At 35.3% G+C, this 22,158-nt stretch overlaps 2 protein-coding genes across 2 annotated transcripts; both read left to right on the forward strand.

Annotated features, from left to right (window-relative positions):
• The first annotated feature begins 1,016 nt into the window (after positions 1–1,016).
• Positions 1,017–11,975, forward strand: LOC120635253 (zinc finger protein 2 homolog). Its single transcript, XM_039906215.1, has 6 exons — positions 1,017–1,416; positions 2,488–2,629; positions 5,328–5,444; positions 7,121–7,261; positions 8,801–8,944; positions 10,786–11,975. Exons 1-6 carry the CDS (start codon positions 1,258–1,260, stop codon positions 11,934–11,936), a joined length of 1,854 nt encoding a protein of 617 aa, XP_039762149.1. The 5' UTR covers positions 1,017–1,257; the 3' UTR covers positions 11,937–11,975.
• An 823-nt stretch (positions 11,976–12,798) lies between these two features.
• Positions 12,799–21,657, forward strand: LOC120635467 (zinc finger protein 25-like). The gene is made up of 5 exons (XM_039906491.1): positions 12,799–13,026; positions 16,671–16,809; positions 17,631–17,741; positions 19,341–19,517; positions 20,471–21,657. The coding sequence occupies exons 1-5, from the start codon at positions 12,871–12,873 to the stop codon at positions 21,568–21,570; spliced, it is 1,683 nt and encodes a 560-aa protein (XP_039762425.1). The 5' UTR covers positions 12,799–12,870; the 3' UTR covers positions 21,571–21,657.
• Positions 21,658–22,158: the final 501 nt, after the last annotated feature.

Below are 22,158 nucleotides of genomic sequence, written 5' to 3' on the forward strand. Positions count from 1 at the left end.
GGGGTATAACATTACTTTGCGGAATTCCATGACATTTTCAGCGAAAAGCAGGAGAATCTGTTTGGTGTAATTTTTTAATTTTATAATCTTTATACTCCACACCATGCATCATCGATGGTGCACCCTCTACGCACGGTTCGCTCCCAAACCGGAGCATCCTCAGGACTCCAGGAGATGTTGAATTCACAATTGTTTTTAAGGAGCGAAACGTGCTTAGAGGGTACAATACTTTCATAAGCCCACTCGGTTAAATTTTTAATATATTGTTGTATTTTTTTTTCGAATTAGAAATTTAACCTTTTTACAGATCAACTCTTCGACTCTTCAGACTAATAGACTTCAGACGGCCGACACTGCTGGAAGTACCGATTGGGCGGACAAACTTATTAAAAGAGGCACCAATGACGCGCGCCCTCCGCATCCTCAATGTCATATCAGAGCAATGTGATTTGTATTGTTGCGCTCTGAGTGAATTGACGAGGATCGCAATGTGGGTTATTTGTTACCCGAATAGGTAATATTATAATGTTAAGATTATGTAAAAAAAAAAAAAAAAGGCTACACTATCGCATTAGGTTTAAGTATTCTGTAAGGATAGTGTTAGAATAAGAATATAAATAAATAAATAAATAAATAAATAAATATAAAAAAAGACATCAGATAAGTTGACGCCTGCTTCTATCTAATGCAAATTGGCTTTTCTGACGTGTACTGATAAATGTTATTTTTAACAATATATTGAAATAATAAATCCTTCACAAAAGTATAAAAAAGCTGGAGCTGCGGGCGGCGGGGCTTGCTCCGCTTGCGTATCGGAGCGGGCCGGGGGGCCGTCGCGGGTCTTGGCGGCGGTGACGGCGACTGGGATTGAGTGGGTATCTGACTGCCTTTTGCCGGTGAGTCCCAAATACCCCTCCAGAAACGTTGCGCTATTTCTGAAGGGGATGCATAAACACATTTCCCATATATTTATTTTAGCCTTTTTAATTCTCTGTCTACGCTTTCTCGTTTGTGTCTGTGGTTTGGGTCCTGTGTTTGTGTCGTAAGTGTCAGAGAATAATAGTAAATTATTTTCTGACAATTAAACTAAATAGAAACTGGAATTGGTTCCATCAAATTAAGGGAGGTGAAGTTATTTATTTATTTAGTACTAAAAATTTAAAAATTAGCATAAGAAGGACAGGATGTGCACAAGGAAAACTTATCTCTAAAGAGATTTCTTACGGAAGTTCTCGAATGTAAGAAAAATTGAAGGCAATGAGCAGCATAATCCAAGGCAAGGGTCCCATCGTGAATCCAGGTTTATGTAGATGCTGTGGTTCTTTGAAGAGATGTAGGATCCTGAACGTAGAGTACTTTTGGCAGGGTCGGAAAGAGGTCTATTCGGAGATGTTCGTCGACTGCTTCGGTTTGATGGTCAGTTTTCCTAATTAAATATATAATAATAAATAATAAATAAATATACTACGAAAATACACAACGCCATCTAGTCGCAAAGTAAGCGTAGCTTGTTTTACGGGTACTAAGATAACTGACGATAAATATTTTTTTTAATAGTATACATAAATACTTATAATATATACAGAAACACCCAGACACTGAAAAACATTTATGTTCATCACACAAATATTGTCCAGGAAATAGAAGCCACTAGAAAGCAGACTCGGAAAGCAGGGTCGCTGCCCACTGCGCCAATCGCCCGTCATAATTATTGTTCTTGTTAGAGAAAAAATCTACAAATAACTTTATAGGCCTCCTAATTAAGAGACATATTTTTATAGTAAAGAAACAGTATTCAAACATACTTTTAAAAGTTTTGAAGTTATAATTTGGCTGGCGCGTTAGGGAAAAATGATGAGAGTAAATTTATACAATGCACGTACACCGTCACAAAAAACCGACACCCTGAAGTTAGCTATAAGGTTTGACAGTGCATTTTTTTACCGTAGTACTAGAAGCAATAAGCAAGAAGACATATTTTGAAATAATGACAAGTAGGCCTTTGGCATAAATTTAAAACATTTTATGGAACTGGGGAGGCTTCCACATTGAATACCCACCGCTGGGCACAGCCAGTGGGGTGCACTTTATACACTCACAAAAGCACTGCCTACCCAATTTATTTTAATAGCTTATATTGGAGGGGAATTTTTTCCATTTTATGCCATGTAGACCCTATGCAAGCCACTGGCCTCATCCATCACACTGCTCCAACAAGTTGATGGTCATTAACTTGTTATTATCATTTTTGAGGCTTTTTCTTCTGCATCAGAGCTCAGTCACAAAGAGCTCTGCTACTATTTGCATTCAGATGCAAGACATAAAGACATAAAAAATGTTTGCATAAAACCTCAATGCATGTCTTAAAACATGCTTATTACAAATGAAAGAAGGTAACATATATATTACAATGTAAAACTTAGAAAAAATCCTACTCAACTCTTGTTCCTTTTTTCCTGGTATTAAACTTCTTATGTTGTTTATCAGCTATCACATTTAGAGGAGGAGGATACAGCACGTCTCATATGTGCCACGTGTGTCACAAGACTTAGGGACGCCAATCTGTTCCGTCAACAAGTACTGGAAAATGAGGAGAGGCTACTCTCGTCTTACATAAAAATACACGAAGGTAATGTATACATGCATGGGTATCATTCAACTACATGTAGGGCAGTATACATAAAACTACACCTAGGTTAATATACTTACAACTACATGAATGTCAGTATACAAAACTACATTGTTATATTGACATTTGTAACAAAAGGATAAATATTTTTAAAAATCAAATTATTAAGCACGATTCCACATAATCATTAGGGAAATCATATATATATTATTTTTTAAGTGTTACTTTTTTGTTTCAACTTTAATTTTATCTTTACTTTCTGTTTAATTTAATTCCAAGTTGTGTACACATACTTTGGGTTGTAGCTTAGAGATACAAAAATACATCAAGTTTAATTTTCTTACCACTACATGAGAGCAGTGTAAATACAATTACATGAAGGGCATTAAACATACTACTACATCAAGGTTAATATACTTACAAATACATGAAAGTCAGTATACAAAAATACATCAAGTTTAATTTTCTTACCACTACATTAAAAGCGATATAAATACAATTACATGAAGGGCTGTAAACATAAAACTACATCAAGGTTAATATACTTACAACTACAAGAACATCAGTGTACAAAACTACACAAATGGTGGTATACAAATTCAAATTCAAAAATGTTTTATTCATGTAGACCTTATTACAGGCAATTATGAAGAGTTCATACATTTAACATGTTACACTAATGTTAGTCATGGAACTAAAGCTAGGAGGTTTCCGAACGTGCCCTGGTCTAAGAAGAGGCCATAACAAACTTAGCCAGGTTTTTTTTTGTTATCACCATCTCACAGTCTTAGTTAATGTTGAGTTATGAAGTAAGAGCAATTTATACCCAAGCTTTTTTATCATACATGTTATCCTTAATATTATTTTAGGATTTTTCTACAAGCTTACGTTTTATATAAACTTTGAACAGTGAACTTATTGTGAGACATCCCAAGGATTTCATCTGGTAATTTGTTATAAAAAAAATATACATTTACCCTTAAATGAATTACTATTTTTATGCAGCCTAGTAAACTGTACTACAAGTTTATTTTTACACGCTTTTTATTAGCTTCACCTGTATGTTTGTATGTTTGTTTGTAACCGACTTCTTTGGGCGCGATTTTGACCCACTTTAAACAGTCAGATTTCTTTCAAACTTTGTAGACATATCGAGGACCGATGACAATACACTAATCTGAAAAGATTATTATAATCACTAATCTGAAAAGATAACGTTTTTATTTTAGTTTTTGTTTACGTAGACGATGACGTTTTCGTTTTTGTACGTTTTTGTATACGATGACGTTTTCGTTTTCGTTTACGTATACGATGACGTTTTCGTTTTCGTATTCGATGATGTTTTCGTTTCGGTTTTCGAATTCAATGACGTTTTCGTTTTCGATGACGTTTTCGTATACGATAACGTTTTCGTTTTTATTTTCGCATACGAAGACGTTTTCGTATACGATAACGTTTTCATTTTCGTTTTCGTTTACGTATACGATGACGTTTTCGTTTTTATTTTCGCATACGATGACGTTTTCGTTTTGTTTCTCGTATTCGATGACGTTTTCGTTTTGTTTCTCGTATTCGATGACGTTTTTGTTTTCGTATTCGATGACGTTTTCGTATACGATTACGTTTTCGTTTTCGTATACGATAACGTTTTCGTTTTCGTATTCGATGATGTTTTCGTTTTCGTATTCGATCACGTTTTCGTTTTTATTTTCGCATACGATGACGTTTTTGTATACGATAACGTTTTTATTTTCATTTTTGTTTACGATGACGTTTACGTTTTCGTATACGTATACGATGTAGTTTTCGTTTTTATTTTCGCATACGATGACGTTTTCGTTTTGGTTTTCGTATTCGATGACGTTTTCGTTTTCGTTTACGTATACGATGACGTTTTCGTTTTTATTTTCGCATACGAAGAAGTTTTCGTATACGATTACGTTGTCGTTTTCGTATACGATAACGTTTTCGTTTTCGTATTCGATCACGTTTTCGTTTTTATTTTCGCATACGATGACGTTTTTGTATACGATAACGTTTTTATTTTCATTTTTGTTTACGATGACGTTTACGTTTTGGTTTTCGTATATGATAACGTTTTCGTTTTCGTATTCGATGATGTTTTCGTTATCGTATTCGATCACGTTTTTGTTTTTATTTTCGCATACGATGACGTTTTCGTTATGGTTTTCGTATAAGATGACGTTGTCGTTTTCGTATTCAATGACGTTTTCGTTTTCGTTTTCGTATTCGATCACGTTTTCGTTTTTATTTTCGCATACGATGACGTTTTCATTTTGGTTTTCGTATTCAATGACGTGTATTCGATCAAGAAAAATTGAAAAAAATCGCTATTATGAATAAAGAAATAAGTTTAGTTTTTTATACCAAGCGTGTTTTTTTTTAGTTTGTTTGAACTATTTAATTATTATTACTTCTAATGTTAATATTGTTACAGTCCACATTCTTTTCAAAATTTGTTATATTTTTACATTAAACTACACCAAGGTAGAAACTACATGAAGGGCAGTATAACACACACTTGTTATAACTGAAAGATCATACTCCTATATAAATTCAGTTATTGTAACCAAAATGAGACAATCACTAAAATGTAACATATTATTATTAGAATAACTGTAGGACATAATAAGTTCATTTTTTAAGTAGGTACTAATTGAAAATAAATAATTTTCAGATGTGAAATTCAATGAAATAAAACAAGAGGAGATTTCTATTAAAACTGAGGAAGAATTCATTGTTGATGACAAAGTTGATGACGAAGATACACGAATATCAGACAATGAATGCAATGGTAGGTATCTATAGAATACATACATAAGAGTGTTGCAAACTAACAAACTAAAACTTGACCTAAAATACTGCATGACAACTCCATGAATGTGTCTTACTATGTTACATTAGAATGTCATGTATAAAATAATAAATAAATATACTACGAATATACACACCGCCATCTAGTCCCAAAGTAAGCGTAGCTTGTGTTATGGTTACTGAGTTGACTGGTGAATATTTTTATGAATAATATACATAAATACTTATAATATACAGATAAACACCCAGACACTGAAAAACATTCATGTTCATCACACAAACATTTTCCAGTTGTGGGAATCGAACCTACCCAGAAAGAAGGGTCGCTGCCCGCTGCGCCAATCGGCCGTCATATAATAATGAATGCATTTAATATCATCCTCATCATCATATCAAACCATTACTGGCCCTATACAGGGCATGGGACTCCTCCCACAATGAGAAGGGGTTAACGCTGTAGTCCACAACGCTGGCCCAGTGCAGATTGGTGGGCTTAACATACCTTTGAGAACATTACGGAGAATTCTCAGGTATGCAGGTTTCCTCACAATGTTTTCCTTCACCGTTGAACCAAGTGATATTTTAATTACTTAAAACGCACATAACTCAGAAAAGTAAGAGGTGCGTGCTGGGATTCGAACTCTGAAAACTTGTACAAAAATGTATTAACCAAGTCGTTTTTTTGCTAAAAAAAAAAAAGAGAAATATTTTTTATTTTATTTTTTTATGTTTGTTATCTAGACAATCACAATGTTTTCCTTCACCGTTCTAGCAAGCAGTGGCGTGCATAGAGGGTATGCACAGGGTATGTAGATGATATAAAATCAAGAAAATCTCCAGTACGACTTAAAAAAAACTTAGGGATAGGCTTTGTAAGAGTTATTAAAAGCCTTCCCTTAATTGTTTATAACTCGTACTGGAGATTTTCGTCATTTTAATGTCATCTGCATACCCTGTGCATACCCTCTATGCACGCCACTGCTAGCAAGTGATATTTTAATCGCTCAAAAGTTAGAGACAGATAGATAGATTGATCATCATCATCATCATCATCATCATCATCATCATCATCATCATCATCATCATCATCATCATCATCATCATCATCTCAACCAATTGACGTCCACGGCTGGACATAGGTCTTTTGTAGGGAGTTCCACAATGCACGGTCCTGGGCCGCTTGCCTCCAACGGCTCCCAGCTACTCGCCTGATGTCATCTGTCCATCTCGTTTCGGGCCGACCTACGCTGCGTTTACCGGTGCGGGGTCGCCATTCCAGCACCTTAAGACCCCAACAACGTCCATCGGTTCTCCGAGCTATGTGCCCCGCCCATTACCACTTCAGCTTCGCAACTCGCTGAGCTATGTCGGTAACTCTAGTTCTTCTACGGATCTCCTCATTTCTGATTTGATCACGTAGAGACACTCCTAACATAGCTCTCTCCATCGCCCGCTGAGTGACTCTGAGCCTTCTTATGAGGCCCATAGTTAGCGACCATGTCTCTGATCCGTAATAAACCAAAGAAATAAACAGTAATACCAAAGAAATAATAACTGGCAGAGGTGTGTGCTGGGATTTGAACTCGTCCTACCAAAAGTGAAGTCTTGAGTCGTACCGCTTTGCATTTAAAATAATTAAAAATAAAAACATTCCAGATTCAGAATCCCTACAAATGGAGTCCACAAATGAGGAGCCTAATTTAATTGTATCAAAGGAGAGATCAATATCTTTAAAAGAAATAAACTTTAAGAAAAGTAACAGAAATGGATCAAATGTTAAAGCGATGGAAATTCCAGGTGAGATCTAAGTCAAAGTCAAAGTCAAATATTTCTTTATTCAAATAGGCACATAGATGGCACTTTTGATGCGTTATTATATACAAAATGTGTACATAGCAGTGAGTAGTGATGGCGATAACTACAATCGTAAACTTAAAACTAAAGCTACGAGGGTTCCAATCGCGCTCTGGTCTAAGATGAAGCCCACAACAAACTTAGCCAAGTTTTTTTTTTTGTTATCACCATATCACAATGTCATTTTAAATTATTAGAAGAGCAACATGGTTAGAGCAATAATTTACACCCAAGATTTTTTATCGATTACGTAGTCCTTAATACTATACTATAGTCGTAAAAATATAATAGGCCCGTTTTGACATTTGTCATCGCGACGTAACTAGTTATGGAACCATAAGACTCTGTACTCGATACTCACGATAAATTAATTCAAGTTTGTATCAGTACTGGATTGATATTATTATGTATTGTAAAGTGTTCGTTCGTTCAAAGTATTCCTTTAACTTCACAACCAATACGCGTGACTGGCTGTTGATTATACGTCCACTTTTCAACATGTTGAAACAGAGTTAGTACTATATAAAAACAAACACAAAAATCGAGTCAAATCACTATGTTTAAATTAATGTCCAAAATAGAAGAGCCATAGTTAACGTAAAAGTAAACAATATATATCAAACTTAAACGAGCGCACAGTCAACTTTACAAGATGAGGAACGAAAAACTGCGCAGTGCGCGCGGGGACGCTTCAGTCATGTGCCGCTTGGTCAGATACATCAACTCAGACTCATTATTTAGAACCCATTTTGAGAACCAAGCTCATTCGTTGCAGTAAAAATAACTACACAATATATAATTTCGATATTCACTAAAAAAAGGGTTACAGCTCTAGTATAAAAAAAAAAAAAGACAGAACGTAACTGTTTTCGGAACGTTTCGCAACAATTATAAATTGCATGCTACTATGAAGTAAGCGCAAAAAGAATACTCGCGATATATTCTTTCGTATTATTTAACGTCCCAAAAAAATTTACGTATTTTTTAAAACACTGTATGTAATTGATTTATATTTTTTTGTTTCTTTCAGTTTCGTTCCAAGTTACATTCTATGGTCTTGCACAAATGTCAAAACGGGCCTATTACATTTTTACGACTATAGGACTTTTCTATAAGCTTACGTTTAATACAAACTTTGAACTTTTTAAGAGACATCTCCAAAATGCGAGTCTTTAATGTCATAGAAACTTATTATGAAAATTAAGCTTAATTTGCTATACTCCGCGAACAGCAGGAGAATCTGTATGGTGTTATTTATAATTTCTTCAATCCTTATACTCCACACCAAACAGATCCTCGGCAATGTACCCTCTACGCACGTTTCGCTCCGAAACCGGAGCATCCTCAGGAGATGTTGACTTTACAACGAATAATTGTTAAAATTTACTCTTACTTTCTTTAGATTCACTTAACAATTATTCAGTACCAGCAGTACTGAGAACATGTAAAATAAATGAAATAGTAAATTATTTTATGATTCAGACACAATTCAAATGGAGTCCACGAGTGTGGAAACAAATTTAATTGTACGAGAGAGAAGGTCAATATCTTTGAAAGCAATAACTCCAAACGGAAATAAATTCAATAGATCAGATATTAAACAGACGGACATTCAGAAAATGCCAGGTGAGATCTCTTTTTCTTGCTCTGAACTTACTTTTATAAATAAATAAATTTAAATAAATATACTATGACAATACACACATCGCCATCTAGCCCCAAAGTAACATTAGAATATTATTGTAGCTTGTGTTATGGGTACTGAGACAGCTGTTAAATGATTTATGAATATAATACACATAAATACATATAATATACAGATAGATACCCAGACACTGAAAAACATTCATGCTCATCACGCAAACACTTTCCAGTTGTGGGAATCGAACCCACGACCTTGGGCTTAGAAAGCAGGGTCGCGCCAATCGGTGCGACCCTGCCGCCGTAATATATATGTATAATATATATATATATTATGCTTATAATATATATATATATTATACATATATAAATAATTGAATATATTATATTTCGTATGTTAAACTGGAATTCATTATGCTAATTATAAATATAACCTAAAATAAACTATTTAAAAACTAAATAGAATCTAAAACGTCCTCGAAACCACCGCAGCGAGGCACAGTTCCTAAGATGCTGGCAGCATTGCCCCTTTGGATGGCCAAACTAATCCGTTGGCCAAGGTAACTGCCCGCTCTAGGATCACCGGTAGACTCGATAACCCTTTTCGATAATTCTTTGAAAAGGGCTCTTGCCTCCGGACCCCACGGTCCCAAAGTCTCTACTCCAAAAGGCACAAAAATGAAGCTGCTATCCAGGTTTTCATATTTACGCCTCTTGGCCTGCTCGGCACTGGAAGCAGCCGCACCTAAATATATATATATATATATACATATATATATTGATTGGCGTGCACTTCATACATGCACAAAAGCACTGCCTACCCTAAAGTTTTTGTATCAAAAAGGCGAAGGACTTTACCTTTTATGCCATTTACCTTCTTTATGAATACCCTGGTCAAAGAAACTGTGCACGCTACTGTATATAATTTTATTAGACTTGACTGCAATCTTACTCTATGGTAAGTAATAATGCTGTGTAAGATCTATGGAGGGTAGAGGTAAGGAGAGTCATCTTATATGGGAGAAAAGTTGAAAAAGTGTCCAGTGTATGCGCTAAATAACAGTTCAAAAATCCTCCACAATGGCGCTGGTGGATGCACAGGGTATGGTATGAATGTAGCAATCGTACATGAATTGAAGTATGCCGAGTTAAAAAATTTAATGTCATTATCGACTAAAGTAGTTAATTATTGAGAATTTCAACAACTTACGTTGTACAAAATATTGTGGTAAATATAACCTTACTTCCTTGTTTGTTTTTCAAGCCTACTCTAACAATATTTGGTTTGGCGCTTCTTTTAAGAGTTACCCTGATGCAAATGTGGCGCCATCCTAATTTAATACATTTTGACGACACTTTTTCATATACACAGATGATCCTCCTTACCTCTACCCTCCATAGTAAGATCTTAGTCGACCTCCGTGGCGCAATGGTGAGAGCTGTGATTTTTGGAAGGAGGTCCCGGGTTCGACTCCCGGCAGGGGAGATTTGAGAATTTTTTTTTCCGAAATTTGCTCTGGTCTGGTCTGGTGGCTTCGGCCGTGGCTAGTTACCGCCCTACCGGCAAAGACGTGCCGCTAAGCGACATGTGAAATGCCTAAAACGAGCTGACGTGCTCGACAATTGACGGACGGTCGAGCGATGGCTCCTTCTTCTGCAATTGCCAATAACTCAAGACTGATTGCAACTATTTAAAAAAAACAAAAAAAAACTTACCACTAAACCCCACAAACAAAAATTTTTTAGGACAATTAAGGAACCATAGACTATAATAACCCCTATAATTCTCTAAATGTGTGTTTAATATTTTAAATTATAATTTTCAGATAAAATCAAACCACCGGATGGCATACAGACAATCATAAATAACTTCATCAAATCAAACGTTGTCAGGGAACGATCTTTCCACAACGCTCTGACAATTGTGGAGAACTCTTTTGCCTGTCCCTTTCGTGCAATTTATAACACATACCACTGTATATACTGTACAAGGAAGTTCATTGACCCCGAGAAACTTCGAGAACATACGTTGAATCACAATCCAAAAGCGTACAAGGAGATACTTAGAAATATAAGACAGAGAAATAACAAATGTTATATTGATTTATATAAAATAGATTGCCGTTTATGTGACCAAAAAATCAACGACTTTGATACATTCAAAGTGCACATCGCTAAAGCCCACGGGAAGAAGTTGTACGCAAAAGCATCTGACAGCAATGATGATTTCATAATATTAATGTTTGTTTTAACAGGCACTAACTTAAAGTGTATGGAATGCGAGATGGTTTTTCCGGATCTGCATTCGTTAAAACTACATATGGCTGATCATTTTGGTACGTGTGTATGTGATATATGCGGAATGCATTACTTCGAGGACAGAAATCTCAAGGCTCACTTAAAAAGCCACAAACCAACAGAGGCAAGCTTCACTTGTACACAATGCGGCAAAACGTTCAGGAGCAAATACAATTTGAATGTACACGTTGCTAGGGTGCATACTAAAGAGTCGCTATATTTTTGTAATTTATGCGATGAAAACTTCTTCTCAAACACGTTGAGACATAGGCATATGGTGAAAGTGCATAATGAGGAGTTCTTATACAAATGTAAAAATTGTGACAAAGTTTACAGTAACAGGAAACAGTTGGTGCAGCATAATAGACGTGTGCATTTGAAAATTTTGAAGCACGGATGCCCCGTTTGCGAGAAGAGATTCTGTTCACCTGCGTTTTTGAAAGAACATATGTACAGTCATACAGGTGAGAGGAATTTCCGTTGCGAACATTGCGGGAAGAGTTATCCGAGAATGAAGGCATTGAAGGTTCACATACAATCTCATAGTGCGGTGAAAAAATTTCAGTGTGCAATGTGTAATGCGTCATATAGTCAAAATGTGTGCTTGAAGAACCATATTAAAAGACACCATCAGACCGTAGACAACAGTGATAATAATTGTCAAGGAGTGACTACGTAAAAAGACTTAATAAGAAATAAATACATTGTTTCGCAATAACAGTATGTTTTTTTTTACTCTTCAAGTCTGTACAACTCCTTATACATTTATCTATTTTATACTAATGAAAGAATAAAAAGAGGAAAGATTTTTTGTTTGGTTTTATGTACCGAATACACCCTGAAACTACCTTCTGCCTACAAAATTTGTAGCTTAAATTTTTTTTTATTTAAATTAAAGATCCTTAAGAAAATTGCAATAACGCAACCTAGTTTGTGCACTGAAAACTACTAATGTTATATATATAAAAATGTTATGTTTGTTGTGTACGCTTCAAAAACTCAAAAAGTTCTGCACCGATCGAGCTGAAATTTTAGCATGATATATAATCCGCATCAAGGATTGTTTTTATCTATTTTTTGCATCAGTCACATATCTGCGACCGTGAAACCACAGTTTTTTTTAACGATTGATGTACCAGTTATCGCGCCATCGGCCGAAAGCGTGAAAAACACTCGCTGACATATTTAATATATTCTTTGTTTTGTTTCTCAATTCTCAACCATTCCGTAAAAATGTGCCATCGCGAAGCGTGGTAGGGTACAACAAGTGATAGATAAAAATATGATCACTCATTACTTATAAAATATAAATATTTATATGCTCAATGATAATGGGACTCTATTAAGGATATTTGAGAGGAAAGAGAGATCCGATTTGTTATATATATCGTTTTAAAAATATTTTAAGACTGACATCTAGTGGTGAGTAGCAAAAAATACAAAATACTTAAAATATTATTAGTGCGGATGAGTCCTACTGACGAAGGTTATTTGTCTGTGGTTGTAAAAAAAAACTGTCATCTGTGTTTCCAATGTTTACATAGCCGACAAAAATCTTCACATACTTTACTATTTACAACTTTGAGAGAATTCATGAATAAGAATTATTAATTATGAGCGTAAATACACGCAAAGGACCCATATTTGACCCAGGACTGTGCAGATGTTGTGGTGCAATTAAAAAATGCCGTCTCCTAAACGTTGAATATACGTGGAATGATCAAAAAGAAACTTACTCCGATATGTTCATGGATTGTTTCGGTTTACTGGTCAGTATCTTAATTGTGTGTCAAGTGACGATTATATGACGTCCTATAAACAAAATTATTTTATTATCCAGTATTTTATTGCTATATAAATGTACATAATATAGTAAGAAATTACAAGTTCTTAAATGCACTTAAAGATATATCTTGCAGGCTCTTAAGCTGTGCAGGGACATTTATGCACAGTATAGGCATAGGGAGCACTAAATAGGTAAAGATGTAAAAGATTTTGAATACAGATAGTTTTATGCGAAGAGTCAGGCATAGGGAGCACTTTGACTAAATAGGTAAAGATGTAAAAGATTTTGAATACAGATAGTTTTATGTGGAAAGTCTAGAAGAGGTTAAAACACTACTTCATTATCTGTCACAGCCCAATAGTGAAACTTAAGAGTATCTAATGGTATTTTGCCTCCAGGCCTACTATAATGGCCACCAGTATTGCTTGAGAAAGATATGTAAAGTTTTCTAGTTTAGGTTGACTCAAAGAGATCTCGACTAAGATAAGCACTGAATTAAGAGCATACAGAACATTCATTCATTCAGTGCATTGTGTCCAAAAGCAGTGGAAATGCCTCATGGACTTCCCACTTCACACCCACATAATGTTGCTAGCTCGCAAACTTTCCCATTTTACACTAAACATTTAGAACATTATTTTTAGTTTATCTTATTGTAATATTATTTTTGTTTAACTTTTTGTATATTTATTATACTTTGTAGTGTTAATATCAGTAATTTGTAGTAAATGCTGTGTGCACCTTTAAGTTGCTAGTCATTACACTAATTACAAAGAAAATATTTGTAATCTTTTTTTTATATGTATAGTGAACAAGCTTGTTCCTTTAATAAATTAATAAATAAAAATAACTGCCTGTTCAAAGTCAAAGTCAAATATTTATTTATTCAAATAGGCACATAGATTCATTCAGTTGCATAAAATACTATCGTAACTCTTTAACAGTTAATTGTGTCAGACTCTGGAATTCCCTGCCTGCTGACATATGTCAGGCTTAATCTCTAAATTTATTCAAGAAGCGTTTGGAGAACCATTTCTTATCTATGTAATATTATAGTATGTAGTATACTGAATAAATATGTATATACTTATATATATTATGTATAATATGTGTGTAGTATTAGAATTTACGAGTAAGTAGTTTATTGTAATTATTTTGTATATATATAAAATATATTTTTAAACTTAATTTGCTGTACTAACCAATTCCTTCATTTTTTCCTAACGTCAAAGGTTGTCTGGAAGAGATTGCTTTAGTGGTAAGACCGCCTTTGCAAATTCTCTTTTTTTTGTATGTTTCTTCTGTATTTGTGTTTAATTTGTATAAAATGTGTGTGTGCAATGAAGACTTCAAACAAACAAACACATAGATGGCACTTTTGATACGTACATTACATGTAAAATATGACATAGAAGTGAGTTGATGGCGATAACTAAATTCAACAAAATATATAAACAAAACTTAAAACTAAAGCTAAGAGGGTTCCAAACGCGCCCTGGTCTTAGAAGAAGCCCACAACAAACTTAGCCAGTTGTTTTTTTTTTGTAATCACCATCTCACATTGTCATTTAAAACTATTAAAGAAGCAACCTGGTTAGAGCAAAGAAACACTGTATGTTCTTAATCCTGAGGAATATGCTTTCCTTTTTTTATACTTTACTAGTTTCTGATGTAAGGTTTCTGTGGGTCTTATCCACTGTCATAGGGATGTTCAAAATAAACCCTAGTCCTAAACCCACCCACGGTACAGTGATTATTAGTTGCAATCCTCTGATATATTATATGCCTTTCTGTCATATAATTATTCACCATAACGTTCAATGGAATTTATCTAGTAATATTCTATGATCCAATTGAAACTTACTAAAACTTAGTTCTCCTTTAGCAACTGATATACAATAAATAAGAAATAAATATACTACGACAATTCACTCATCACCATCTAGCCCCGATGTAAGCGTAGCTTGTGTTATGGGTACTAAGATGACTGATGAATATTTTTTATAAATAATATACATAAATACTCAGAATATACATATAAACACCCAGACACTGAAATACATTCATGTTCATCACTCAAACATTTTCCAAATTTGGTCGCTGCAATCTGCGCCAATCGGCCGTCTACAATGTGTAAATGACAACCGAAATATTACTACACAGGCTTTAGAAGTACATTATTTACTGTCACTGAGACTGTTCTGTGAGAACGAAACGCTAATAGTTTTCGAGTAAACCATTGCCATAGTTTTTACTGTAAGAAATCAGATACAGCCCTAACATCACGTGCAAAATTAAAATCATGTGACTCCTGTCACTTTACTAGGTACGCGTCGCGTAGCGTAGGTACTAAGCGCGTGTCGGTCTTTTATCTTCAATAGGGTTGTCATAAATGTTTTGAATTAGTTTGTAGTATGGAGGGTAGAGGTAAGGAGAGTCATCTGTGTATATGAAAAAGTGTCGTCAAAATGTATTAAATTAGGATGGCGCCACATTTGCATCAGGGTAACTCTTTAAAGAAGCGCCAAATATAAATATTGTTAGAGTAGGCTTGAAAAATAAACAAGGAAGTATGGAGATACTAGGAAGTAAGGTTATATTTACCACAATATTTTGTATAACGTAAGTTGTTGAAATTCTCAATAATTAACTACTTTAGTCGATAATGACATTAAATTTTTTAACTCGGCATACTTCAATTCATCTACGATTGCTACATTCATACCATACCCTGTGCACCCACCAGCGCCATTGTGGAGGATTTTTGAACTGTTATTTAGCGCAACAACTGGACACTTTTTCAACTTTTCTCCCATATAAGATGACTCTCCTTACCTCTACCCGTCATAGTTTGTAGGTACGGAAAAAATATACATGCTTCTTTTGATTTAATATTTTTACAAGGTGATTCTTTATGAAATATTTATTTATTTATTTACGCTATATTTGTGAGTGCATTCAGAGTGCAACAAAATAAATCTGTCTTCTGTGAGTTCACTCAGAGTGCAACAAAATAAATCCGTCTTCTCGGCTATCACATTGAGGGTACGGAGTGCGTGCGTCAGTGGCGCCTCCTTCAGTAGCTTGGTGCGCCCGTTTGGCACCGCCAGCAGCGATGGCCGGTGTACTTATGCACCCTACAACAGTATTTCGTTATTCTGTTACATGTTGTATAATAATGCCTTGTCATTAAAAAAGGCCTATGACTTGCTGCCTCCAAACTTTGTAGGGCATGTAATGCTGCTGATCGCATTTAAAACCACTCTTAACATTAATGTTATTTATTTAGTATTACAGATCAAAAGGGCAGGATGTGCACAAGTGTAACTTATCGCAAAAGAGATTTCATATAAAAATATCTTTTGTTTGTTTATATATTATATTCTATGTTATTGTCTTTTTTTTATGATTATTTTGTTATTGTTTAGTAGCGAGGATTCAGTGAAGACGAAGATAATGGTGCTGGCTGAAAACCAGTGCTGCGCGTTTTAGTTTGCAGCTATACTGAGCCAGCTCCTTTGTCACACTTTTTTTTTTATACTTTAACCATTTTATGACACGAATGTGTGACAATAAATACGATTTTTCTTTCAAAAAAAAAACAATATAAAGTTGAACTTGTTTCAGCTGTCACACTTGGACGGTGAGGAGGCAGAGCGGTTGATATGTGCTACGTGCGTGTGTCGCCTGCGCGAGGCTGCGAGCTTCCGGCGGCAGGTGCTACAGTGTGAAGAGACACTGCTGAGGACCAAGATACATGGAGATGGTAACCTTAATTTTGGAAACAGCTGCTATTTTCCTCATTGGTCTGGCGGTTAGCTAACCCGATTATTGATAACAAGTAGCTGGCATCAATAACAGATAACACACCCAACCCGCACATAACCGCAACCCTTTTCAGCTACAGCCACGCCCAACAAAACCGCACCCGCACACAGCCACACCGGCACCCAGGTACGACCCATACAGCCACATCTGCACAAAGCCACACCACATACATCCACACTCCTTAAAGCCACACCCCGGACAGCCACATCCCATACGGCCACACCCCATACGACCACACCCCTTAAAGCAACACCCCATACGGACACACCCCATAAAGCATCACACCGTACAGCCATACCCCATACAGTCACATCCTATCCGGCCACACCCCATAAATCATCACACCGTACAGCCATACCCCATACAGTCACACCCCATACGGCCACATCTCATAAAGCAGCACCCCATACAGCCACACCCCATACGGCCACACCCCATAAAGCATCACACCGTACAGCCATACCCCATACAGCCACACCCCATAAAGCAGCACCCAATACAGTCACACCCCATAAAGCATCACACCGTACAGCCATACCCTATACGGCCACACCCCATACAGCCACACCACATAAAGCAACACCCGACCCAGACAGCGCATTCTCACCTGGTGGTAAGTGAAGATGAAGTTTAAAATGATATCCTGCTAATCTATAGGTCGCGTCTTGAACCATGTGATCGCTATTCGAACATGCTAAATTCTAGATCAACGTAACCGTAAAAATAATACACAATACTTCATACAGTCGGTCGTTTCAGGAGAGTCCTGCTGTGAAATAAAAGAAGAGATAAAAGTGAAAGAGGAAATAATAAATGGCAACACGGAGCTATCGTGCCTGGACTATGATGACGCTACTGAAAATATTGATGGTATGGTGTTTTTATGAATTCGACACGTACTAGCTGCCCGCGACTTCGTCCACGTTTTTAAGACCCCTTAAGAAACCTTCGGACACCTTGAGTTTCCCTTTTTTTTTCTATACAGGATGATTTTGAAACCTCGACGGATTTTATTTCTTGGTGGTTCCGAATCAGTTATCCCTATCCCTACTATTATTATAAATGTCAAAGTAAGTTAGTTTGTTACGCTTTCACGCAAAAACGACTTAACCGATCCTCATGAAGCTATATACACATATTCTTGAAATTGTTAGAAGTGATATTGGATACTTTTTATCCCTATATTAAGCTCGGTTCTTTTGAGAGGGAATATAACCGATTTAAATAATTATTTTTGTACTATAGAGGTTTAATTCCGCCCAAACTGTGGTTGGAGATAGAGGACAGAACTCCTCAGCGGACAGCAGCAAACCCCTCATTTAAGGCTTGGCCATACAGAATACTTTAATTTTTCTTAGATCTACAACTAAATTTATTGCCACATCAAAAAACAAAATTAAAAGCAGACTAAGTCGCGGGCAACAGCTTGTAGATCATATTTCCACAAAAAAAAACTTTTTTTTTTTTTACCTTTTCCGAGCATAAAATAAGCAAATCATGGCTACTCGTTCTAGGTGCATGCATATGTAAGTAATGGGTTTTTCAATTTTAGTTATTTAAGTTATTATTATGCTTTATTTTATGGAATTACCGCTGCGACGATAGGACCGAGTGCGAGAACGTTGATCGCAAGCTGAGAGCTATTGTAGGGTGCCCATAATTATCTTTTCCGGAGACTAATCTTTTGTTACCGTTAATTTCCGTATCGTTTAGTAAAACATAAAAATAAAAAATATACGTTCATAAATTTGGTTCATGTATGACATATTAAAATATCCGCAGTGAAAAAACAAAAGTGAAACAAAAACTTTGTAACCGTTTTTACGAGAATTGCGAGGCCGGAGGATAAGAAATTTCCCACACGTTTATTTTATACAACGTGTGGGAAATTTGAAAAAAACGTGAAAACCGAAATAATAGTTCACAGGCTTTAGAATTACATCGTGTGATGTTTCTGAGGCTTATCTTAAAAACCTAAAACCTAATAGTTTTTAAGTAAAACACTGCCATATTTTTACAAAAAGAAATAAGATACAGCCCTAACATCACTTGTAAAATTAAAGTCGTGTGACCCCTGTCACTTTGTTAGTTTTGCGTAGCGTAGGCGCTGTTGGTATTTTATCTTCAATATGATTGTCATAAGTAAACACTAAGTTTCGAATTCGTCGAATGGAAAAATAAATATACTTCTTTTGATTTGATATTTTTTATTTTTTTGATTCCTTATGAAATATACTTATCAGCATCCTTCAACATTTTTTTTTTTTTTTTTTTTTTTTTTTTTATGGCTTGCGTTTGTACCAATTGGGTACGATTTACTTCGCCAATGTCACGTGGTATCCTTCAACATTATTTAGAGAAGGAATGCATTTTTTTTTTTAAGTCTGCTTTAACATACATTTTGATCAGGAAAAATCTTTGCCGCCAATTTTTTTCTTTTTTGCAAATTTTTTTTTTTTTTTTGTCAAGACTTAGAAGAGGATGCATTGGTACCGGCGAAAAAGCCAAAAAGGAAATCACTGAGGCAAAAATTAAAAAGTGGCAAGAAAGGAAAATCGAAAAAAATAAACAAAGAAGACTCAGCTGATGACACAGAAATGCTATATCTTGTCCCAGATGAGAAACTAATGGAACAGAACGAATTTAGTAAGTTGTATTTGTTATTTTTTTTACAGAATGGCAGAGACATTTTTTTCCCTAGGCAAAGAAAAAAACTTAAATAAATTATTACTAAATTAATAGCATGTAAATACTTATTTACTATATGTTAAAGTATTTAAATATGTAAGTGCTGTTATTATATATATTATGACGACCGATATTATGTGGATCTATTTGTGTATACTAGTTTATGTTTTAGTATGTAGTTATTCGCGTGTATATATTTTATAATTTTGTACCACCAGCAGTATATTTTCCTCTTTTTTTTCCTGATTCAAAGGATGTCTGGCAGAGATCGCTATTAAGCGATAAGTCCGCCTCTCGTATTCTACTTCTCTCTTTATGTTTCTGTTTTATTATATTTTGTATATTTTAATGTTGCGGTATCCAAATAAAGAGTATCATATCCTACAATTTTGTCAACTCTCCGAGCATATGGACTTAATAAATAAAACAATAACTACGCTTTTTTTAAAATAAAATATATTTTTTTTATTCACTCTATTATTAATTTATATTTATTGAAATTTTTAACACTATTCTTAATTATTTTCTATTTTTAGTTCGGTTTTCTATAAAAAGCGTGTTTTTTAGTTTTTTTTAAACTATTATTTATTTTCTACTTTTTAGTTTGGTTGATTTTAAACTGTTATTTGATCTAATCTACTATCAATTCCGTGATAACTCTAAGTAACTGTAATTTTTTTCCAAATTATTAATGTGTACGGTAAGAGCCCCATTACCCGCTCAGGAATCTATATTAAGACGTAACTACCATAACAGTCCCTACGCGGGTATTATTTAAAACAGGCCATTAAAAAGTAACAGCTAACGCCCTCTACCATCTAGTAGCTTAATATTTTCTGTGGAATTTGTCGGAAGTTTTGCCAAATATCCTTGCAACCTGCAATACTAACTATGTATATATAACATTACAGCATATCAAGAAGCGAGCTATCCTCAAAAACAAAATGGCTACAAAACAGAAAACACAAAACGACTCCACAATATACTGACCATTATTGAGAATTCCTACGCATGCCCCTTCGATACATCCTTCAGCGACTACTTCTGTGTATACTGCAGACAAGTGTTCACAGATCCCAATAAACTACGGGATCATTCCATGACACATGATCCCAGAGGCTTCAAAGATGTTCTAACAAACGGTCAGAATAACAAGAAAGTTCAAATCGATGTATACAGGATAGACTGCAGACTGTGTCCGGAGCCAATCAATGATTTAGAACAATTCAAAAATCATATAACCATCCACGGTAAGGCCTTGCACAACGATTCAGACGATTATCTCAAATTCAAATTGACATCCGGTACGTTGTCATGCACAGAATGCAACAGTACTTTTGGATTCTTTCATGCATTGAAGAAGCATACAGCCGAGCATTTTGGTACTTGCATATGTGATGTGTGCGGTGCACATTACTTCGAAGAGAGAATGCTGGCCCTCCATCAAAAGACTCACCAACGTGTTGATGAAACATTCACATGTAAGGAGTGCGGGAAAAGCTTCAAGTCAAAATACACGAGGTATATGCATATAGCTAGGGCTCACAAGAAAGAGGCAGCGTACCAATGTAACAAGTGCGATGAAGTTTTCTTCTCATACACATTGCGTTACAGACATATGATAGAAGTGCACGGTGAGGAACGTAGATTCCAATGCGAGCAATGTGACCGTGCTTATGACAGTAGGAAATCTCTACGGGAACACAACAGACGTTATCACTTAAAAATACTAAAGCATCAGTGCGATTTGTGTGAGAAAAGATTCTATCTACCCTCGAGGCTGAAAGAACATATGGCAAGTCATACGGGTGAGAGGAATTTCAGGTGTGAATATTGTGGGAAGAGTTATCCGAGGCTGCGTGGCTTGAAAGTACACATGCAGTCTCACAGCTCTGACAAGAAATATAAATGCGGTTTGTGCAGTGCATCGTTCACGCAGAATGTCAACTTGAAAAATCACATCAAAAGACAGCACCAAGGTATGGATTTGGATGAGAATTATCAGGAATAAAGGAGATTGTAAAATAACTTTGAAATCTATCTATCTTCTATATATATAAAAGAGAAAGTGTGTGGGTATGTTCCGTATAGGCTCCGAAACGGCTGGACCGATTTCAATGAAACTTTCAGGGAATCTCCGGATTGACCTGGAGAGTAATCCTGTAAAGTTTGGTGACGTTCGGAGCTCCCCTATTTTTGAACTGTCAAACTGTCAAATACAGCTTTTATTTACTCTGATGATATTCTATTGTTGGGTGTACATGGGTGTAGATAATTATCTTCATCCGCTCGAGAAGAGAATAGAAGAGAATGTATACGGAGAGAAATAAATGATTTAATATATTATGAGACTTAAATTAAAAATTTAATGATGTAAGTTTATTGTTTAAATAAAATAAAGCAAAATCTAGCCCGGCGAAGCGGTCTGGGTACGCTAGTTGTAAATAAAAACAAAAAAGATTGTTTAAGCGACAACTATTATTTATTCCAGGATATGTAGGTTGACTGCACATACTTAAAACTTATTTAAATGTATTATAATTGTAACCCGCTATGAAATAAACAACATAACTAAAAATAATTGTACAATTTTCTTTTT

This window comes from Pararge aegeria, chromosome 26 (genome assembly GCF_905163445.1).
Source record: "Pararge aegeria chromosome 26, ilParAegt1.1, whole genome shotgun sequence".
In the NCBI taxonomy this organism is placed as follows: Eukaryota; Metazoa; Arthropoda; class Insecta; order Lepidoptera; family Nymphalidae; genus Pararge; species Pararge aegeria.

Coding starts and splice junctions, on each gene's coding strand:
- LOC120635253 (XM_039906215.1), top strand. CDS start 1,258: ATGAGCAGCATAATCCAAGGCAAGGGTCCCATCGTGAATCCAGGTTTA. Junction 5,445..7,120: donor ATCAGACAATGAATGCAATG/GTAGGTATCTAT, acceptor AAAACATTCCAG/ATTCAGAATCCCTACAAATG. Junction 7,262..8,800: donor TAAAGCGATGGAAATTCCAG/GTGAGATCTAAG, acceptor TTTATGATTCAG/ACACAATTCAAATGGAGTCC.
- LOC120635467 (XM_039906491.1), top strand. CDS start 12,871: ATGAGCGTAAATACACGCAAAGGACCCATATTTGACCCAGGACTGTGC. Junction 13,027..16,670: donor TGGATTGTTTCGGTTTACTG/GTCAGTATCTTA, acceptor AACTTGTTTCAG/CTGTCACACTTGGACGGTGA. Junction 16,810..17,630: donor GACCAAGATACATGGAGATG/GTAACCTTAATT, acceptor CGGTCGTTTCAG/GAGAGTCCTGCTGTGAAATA.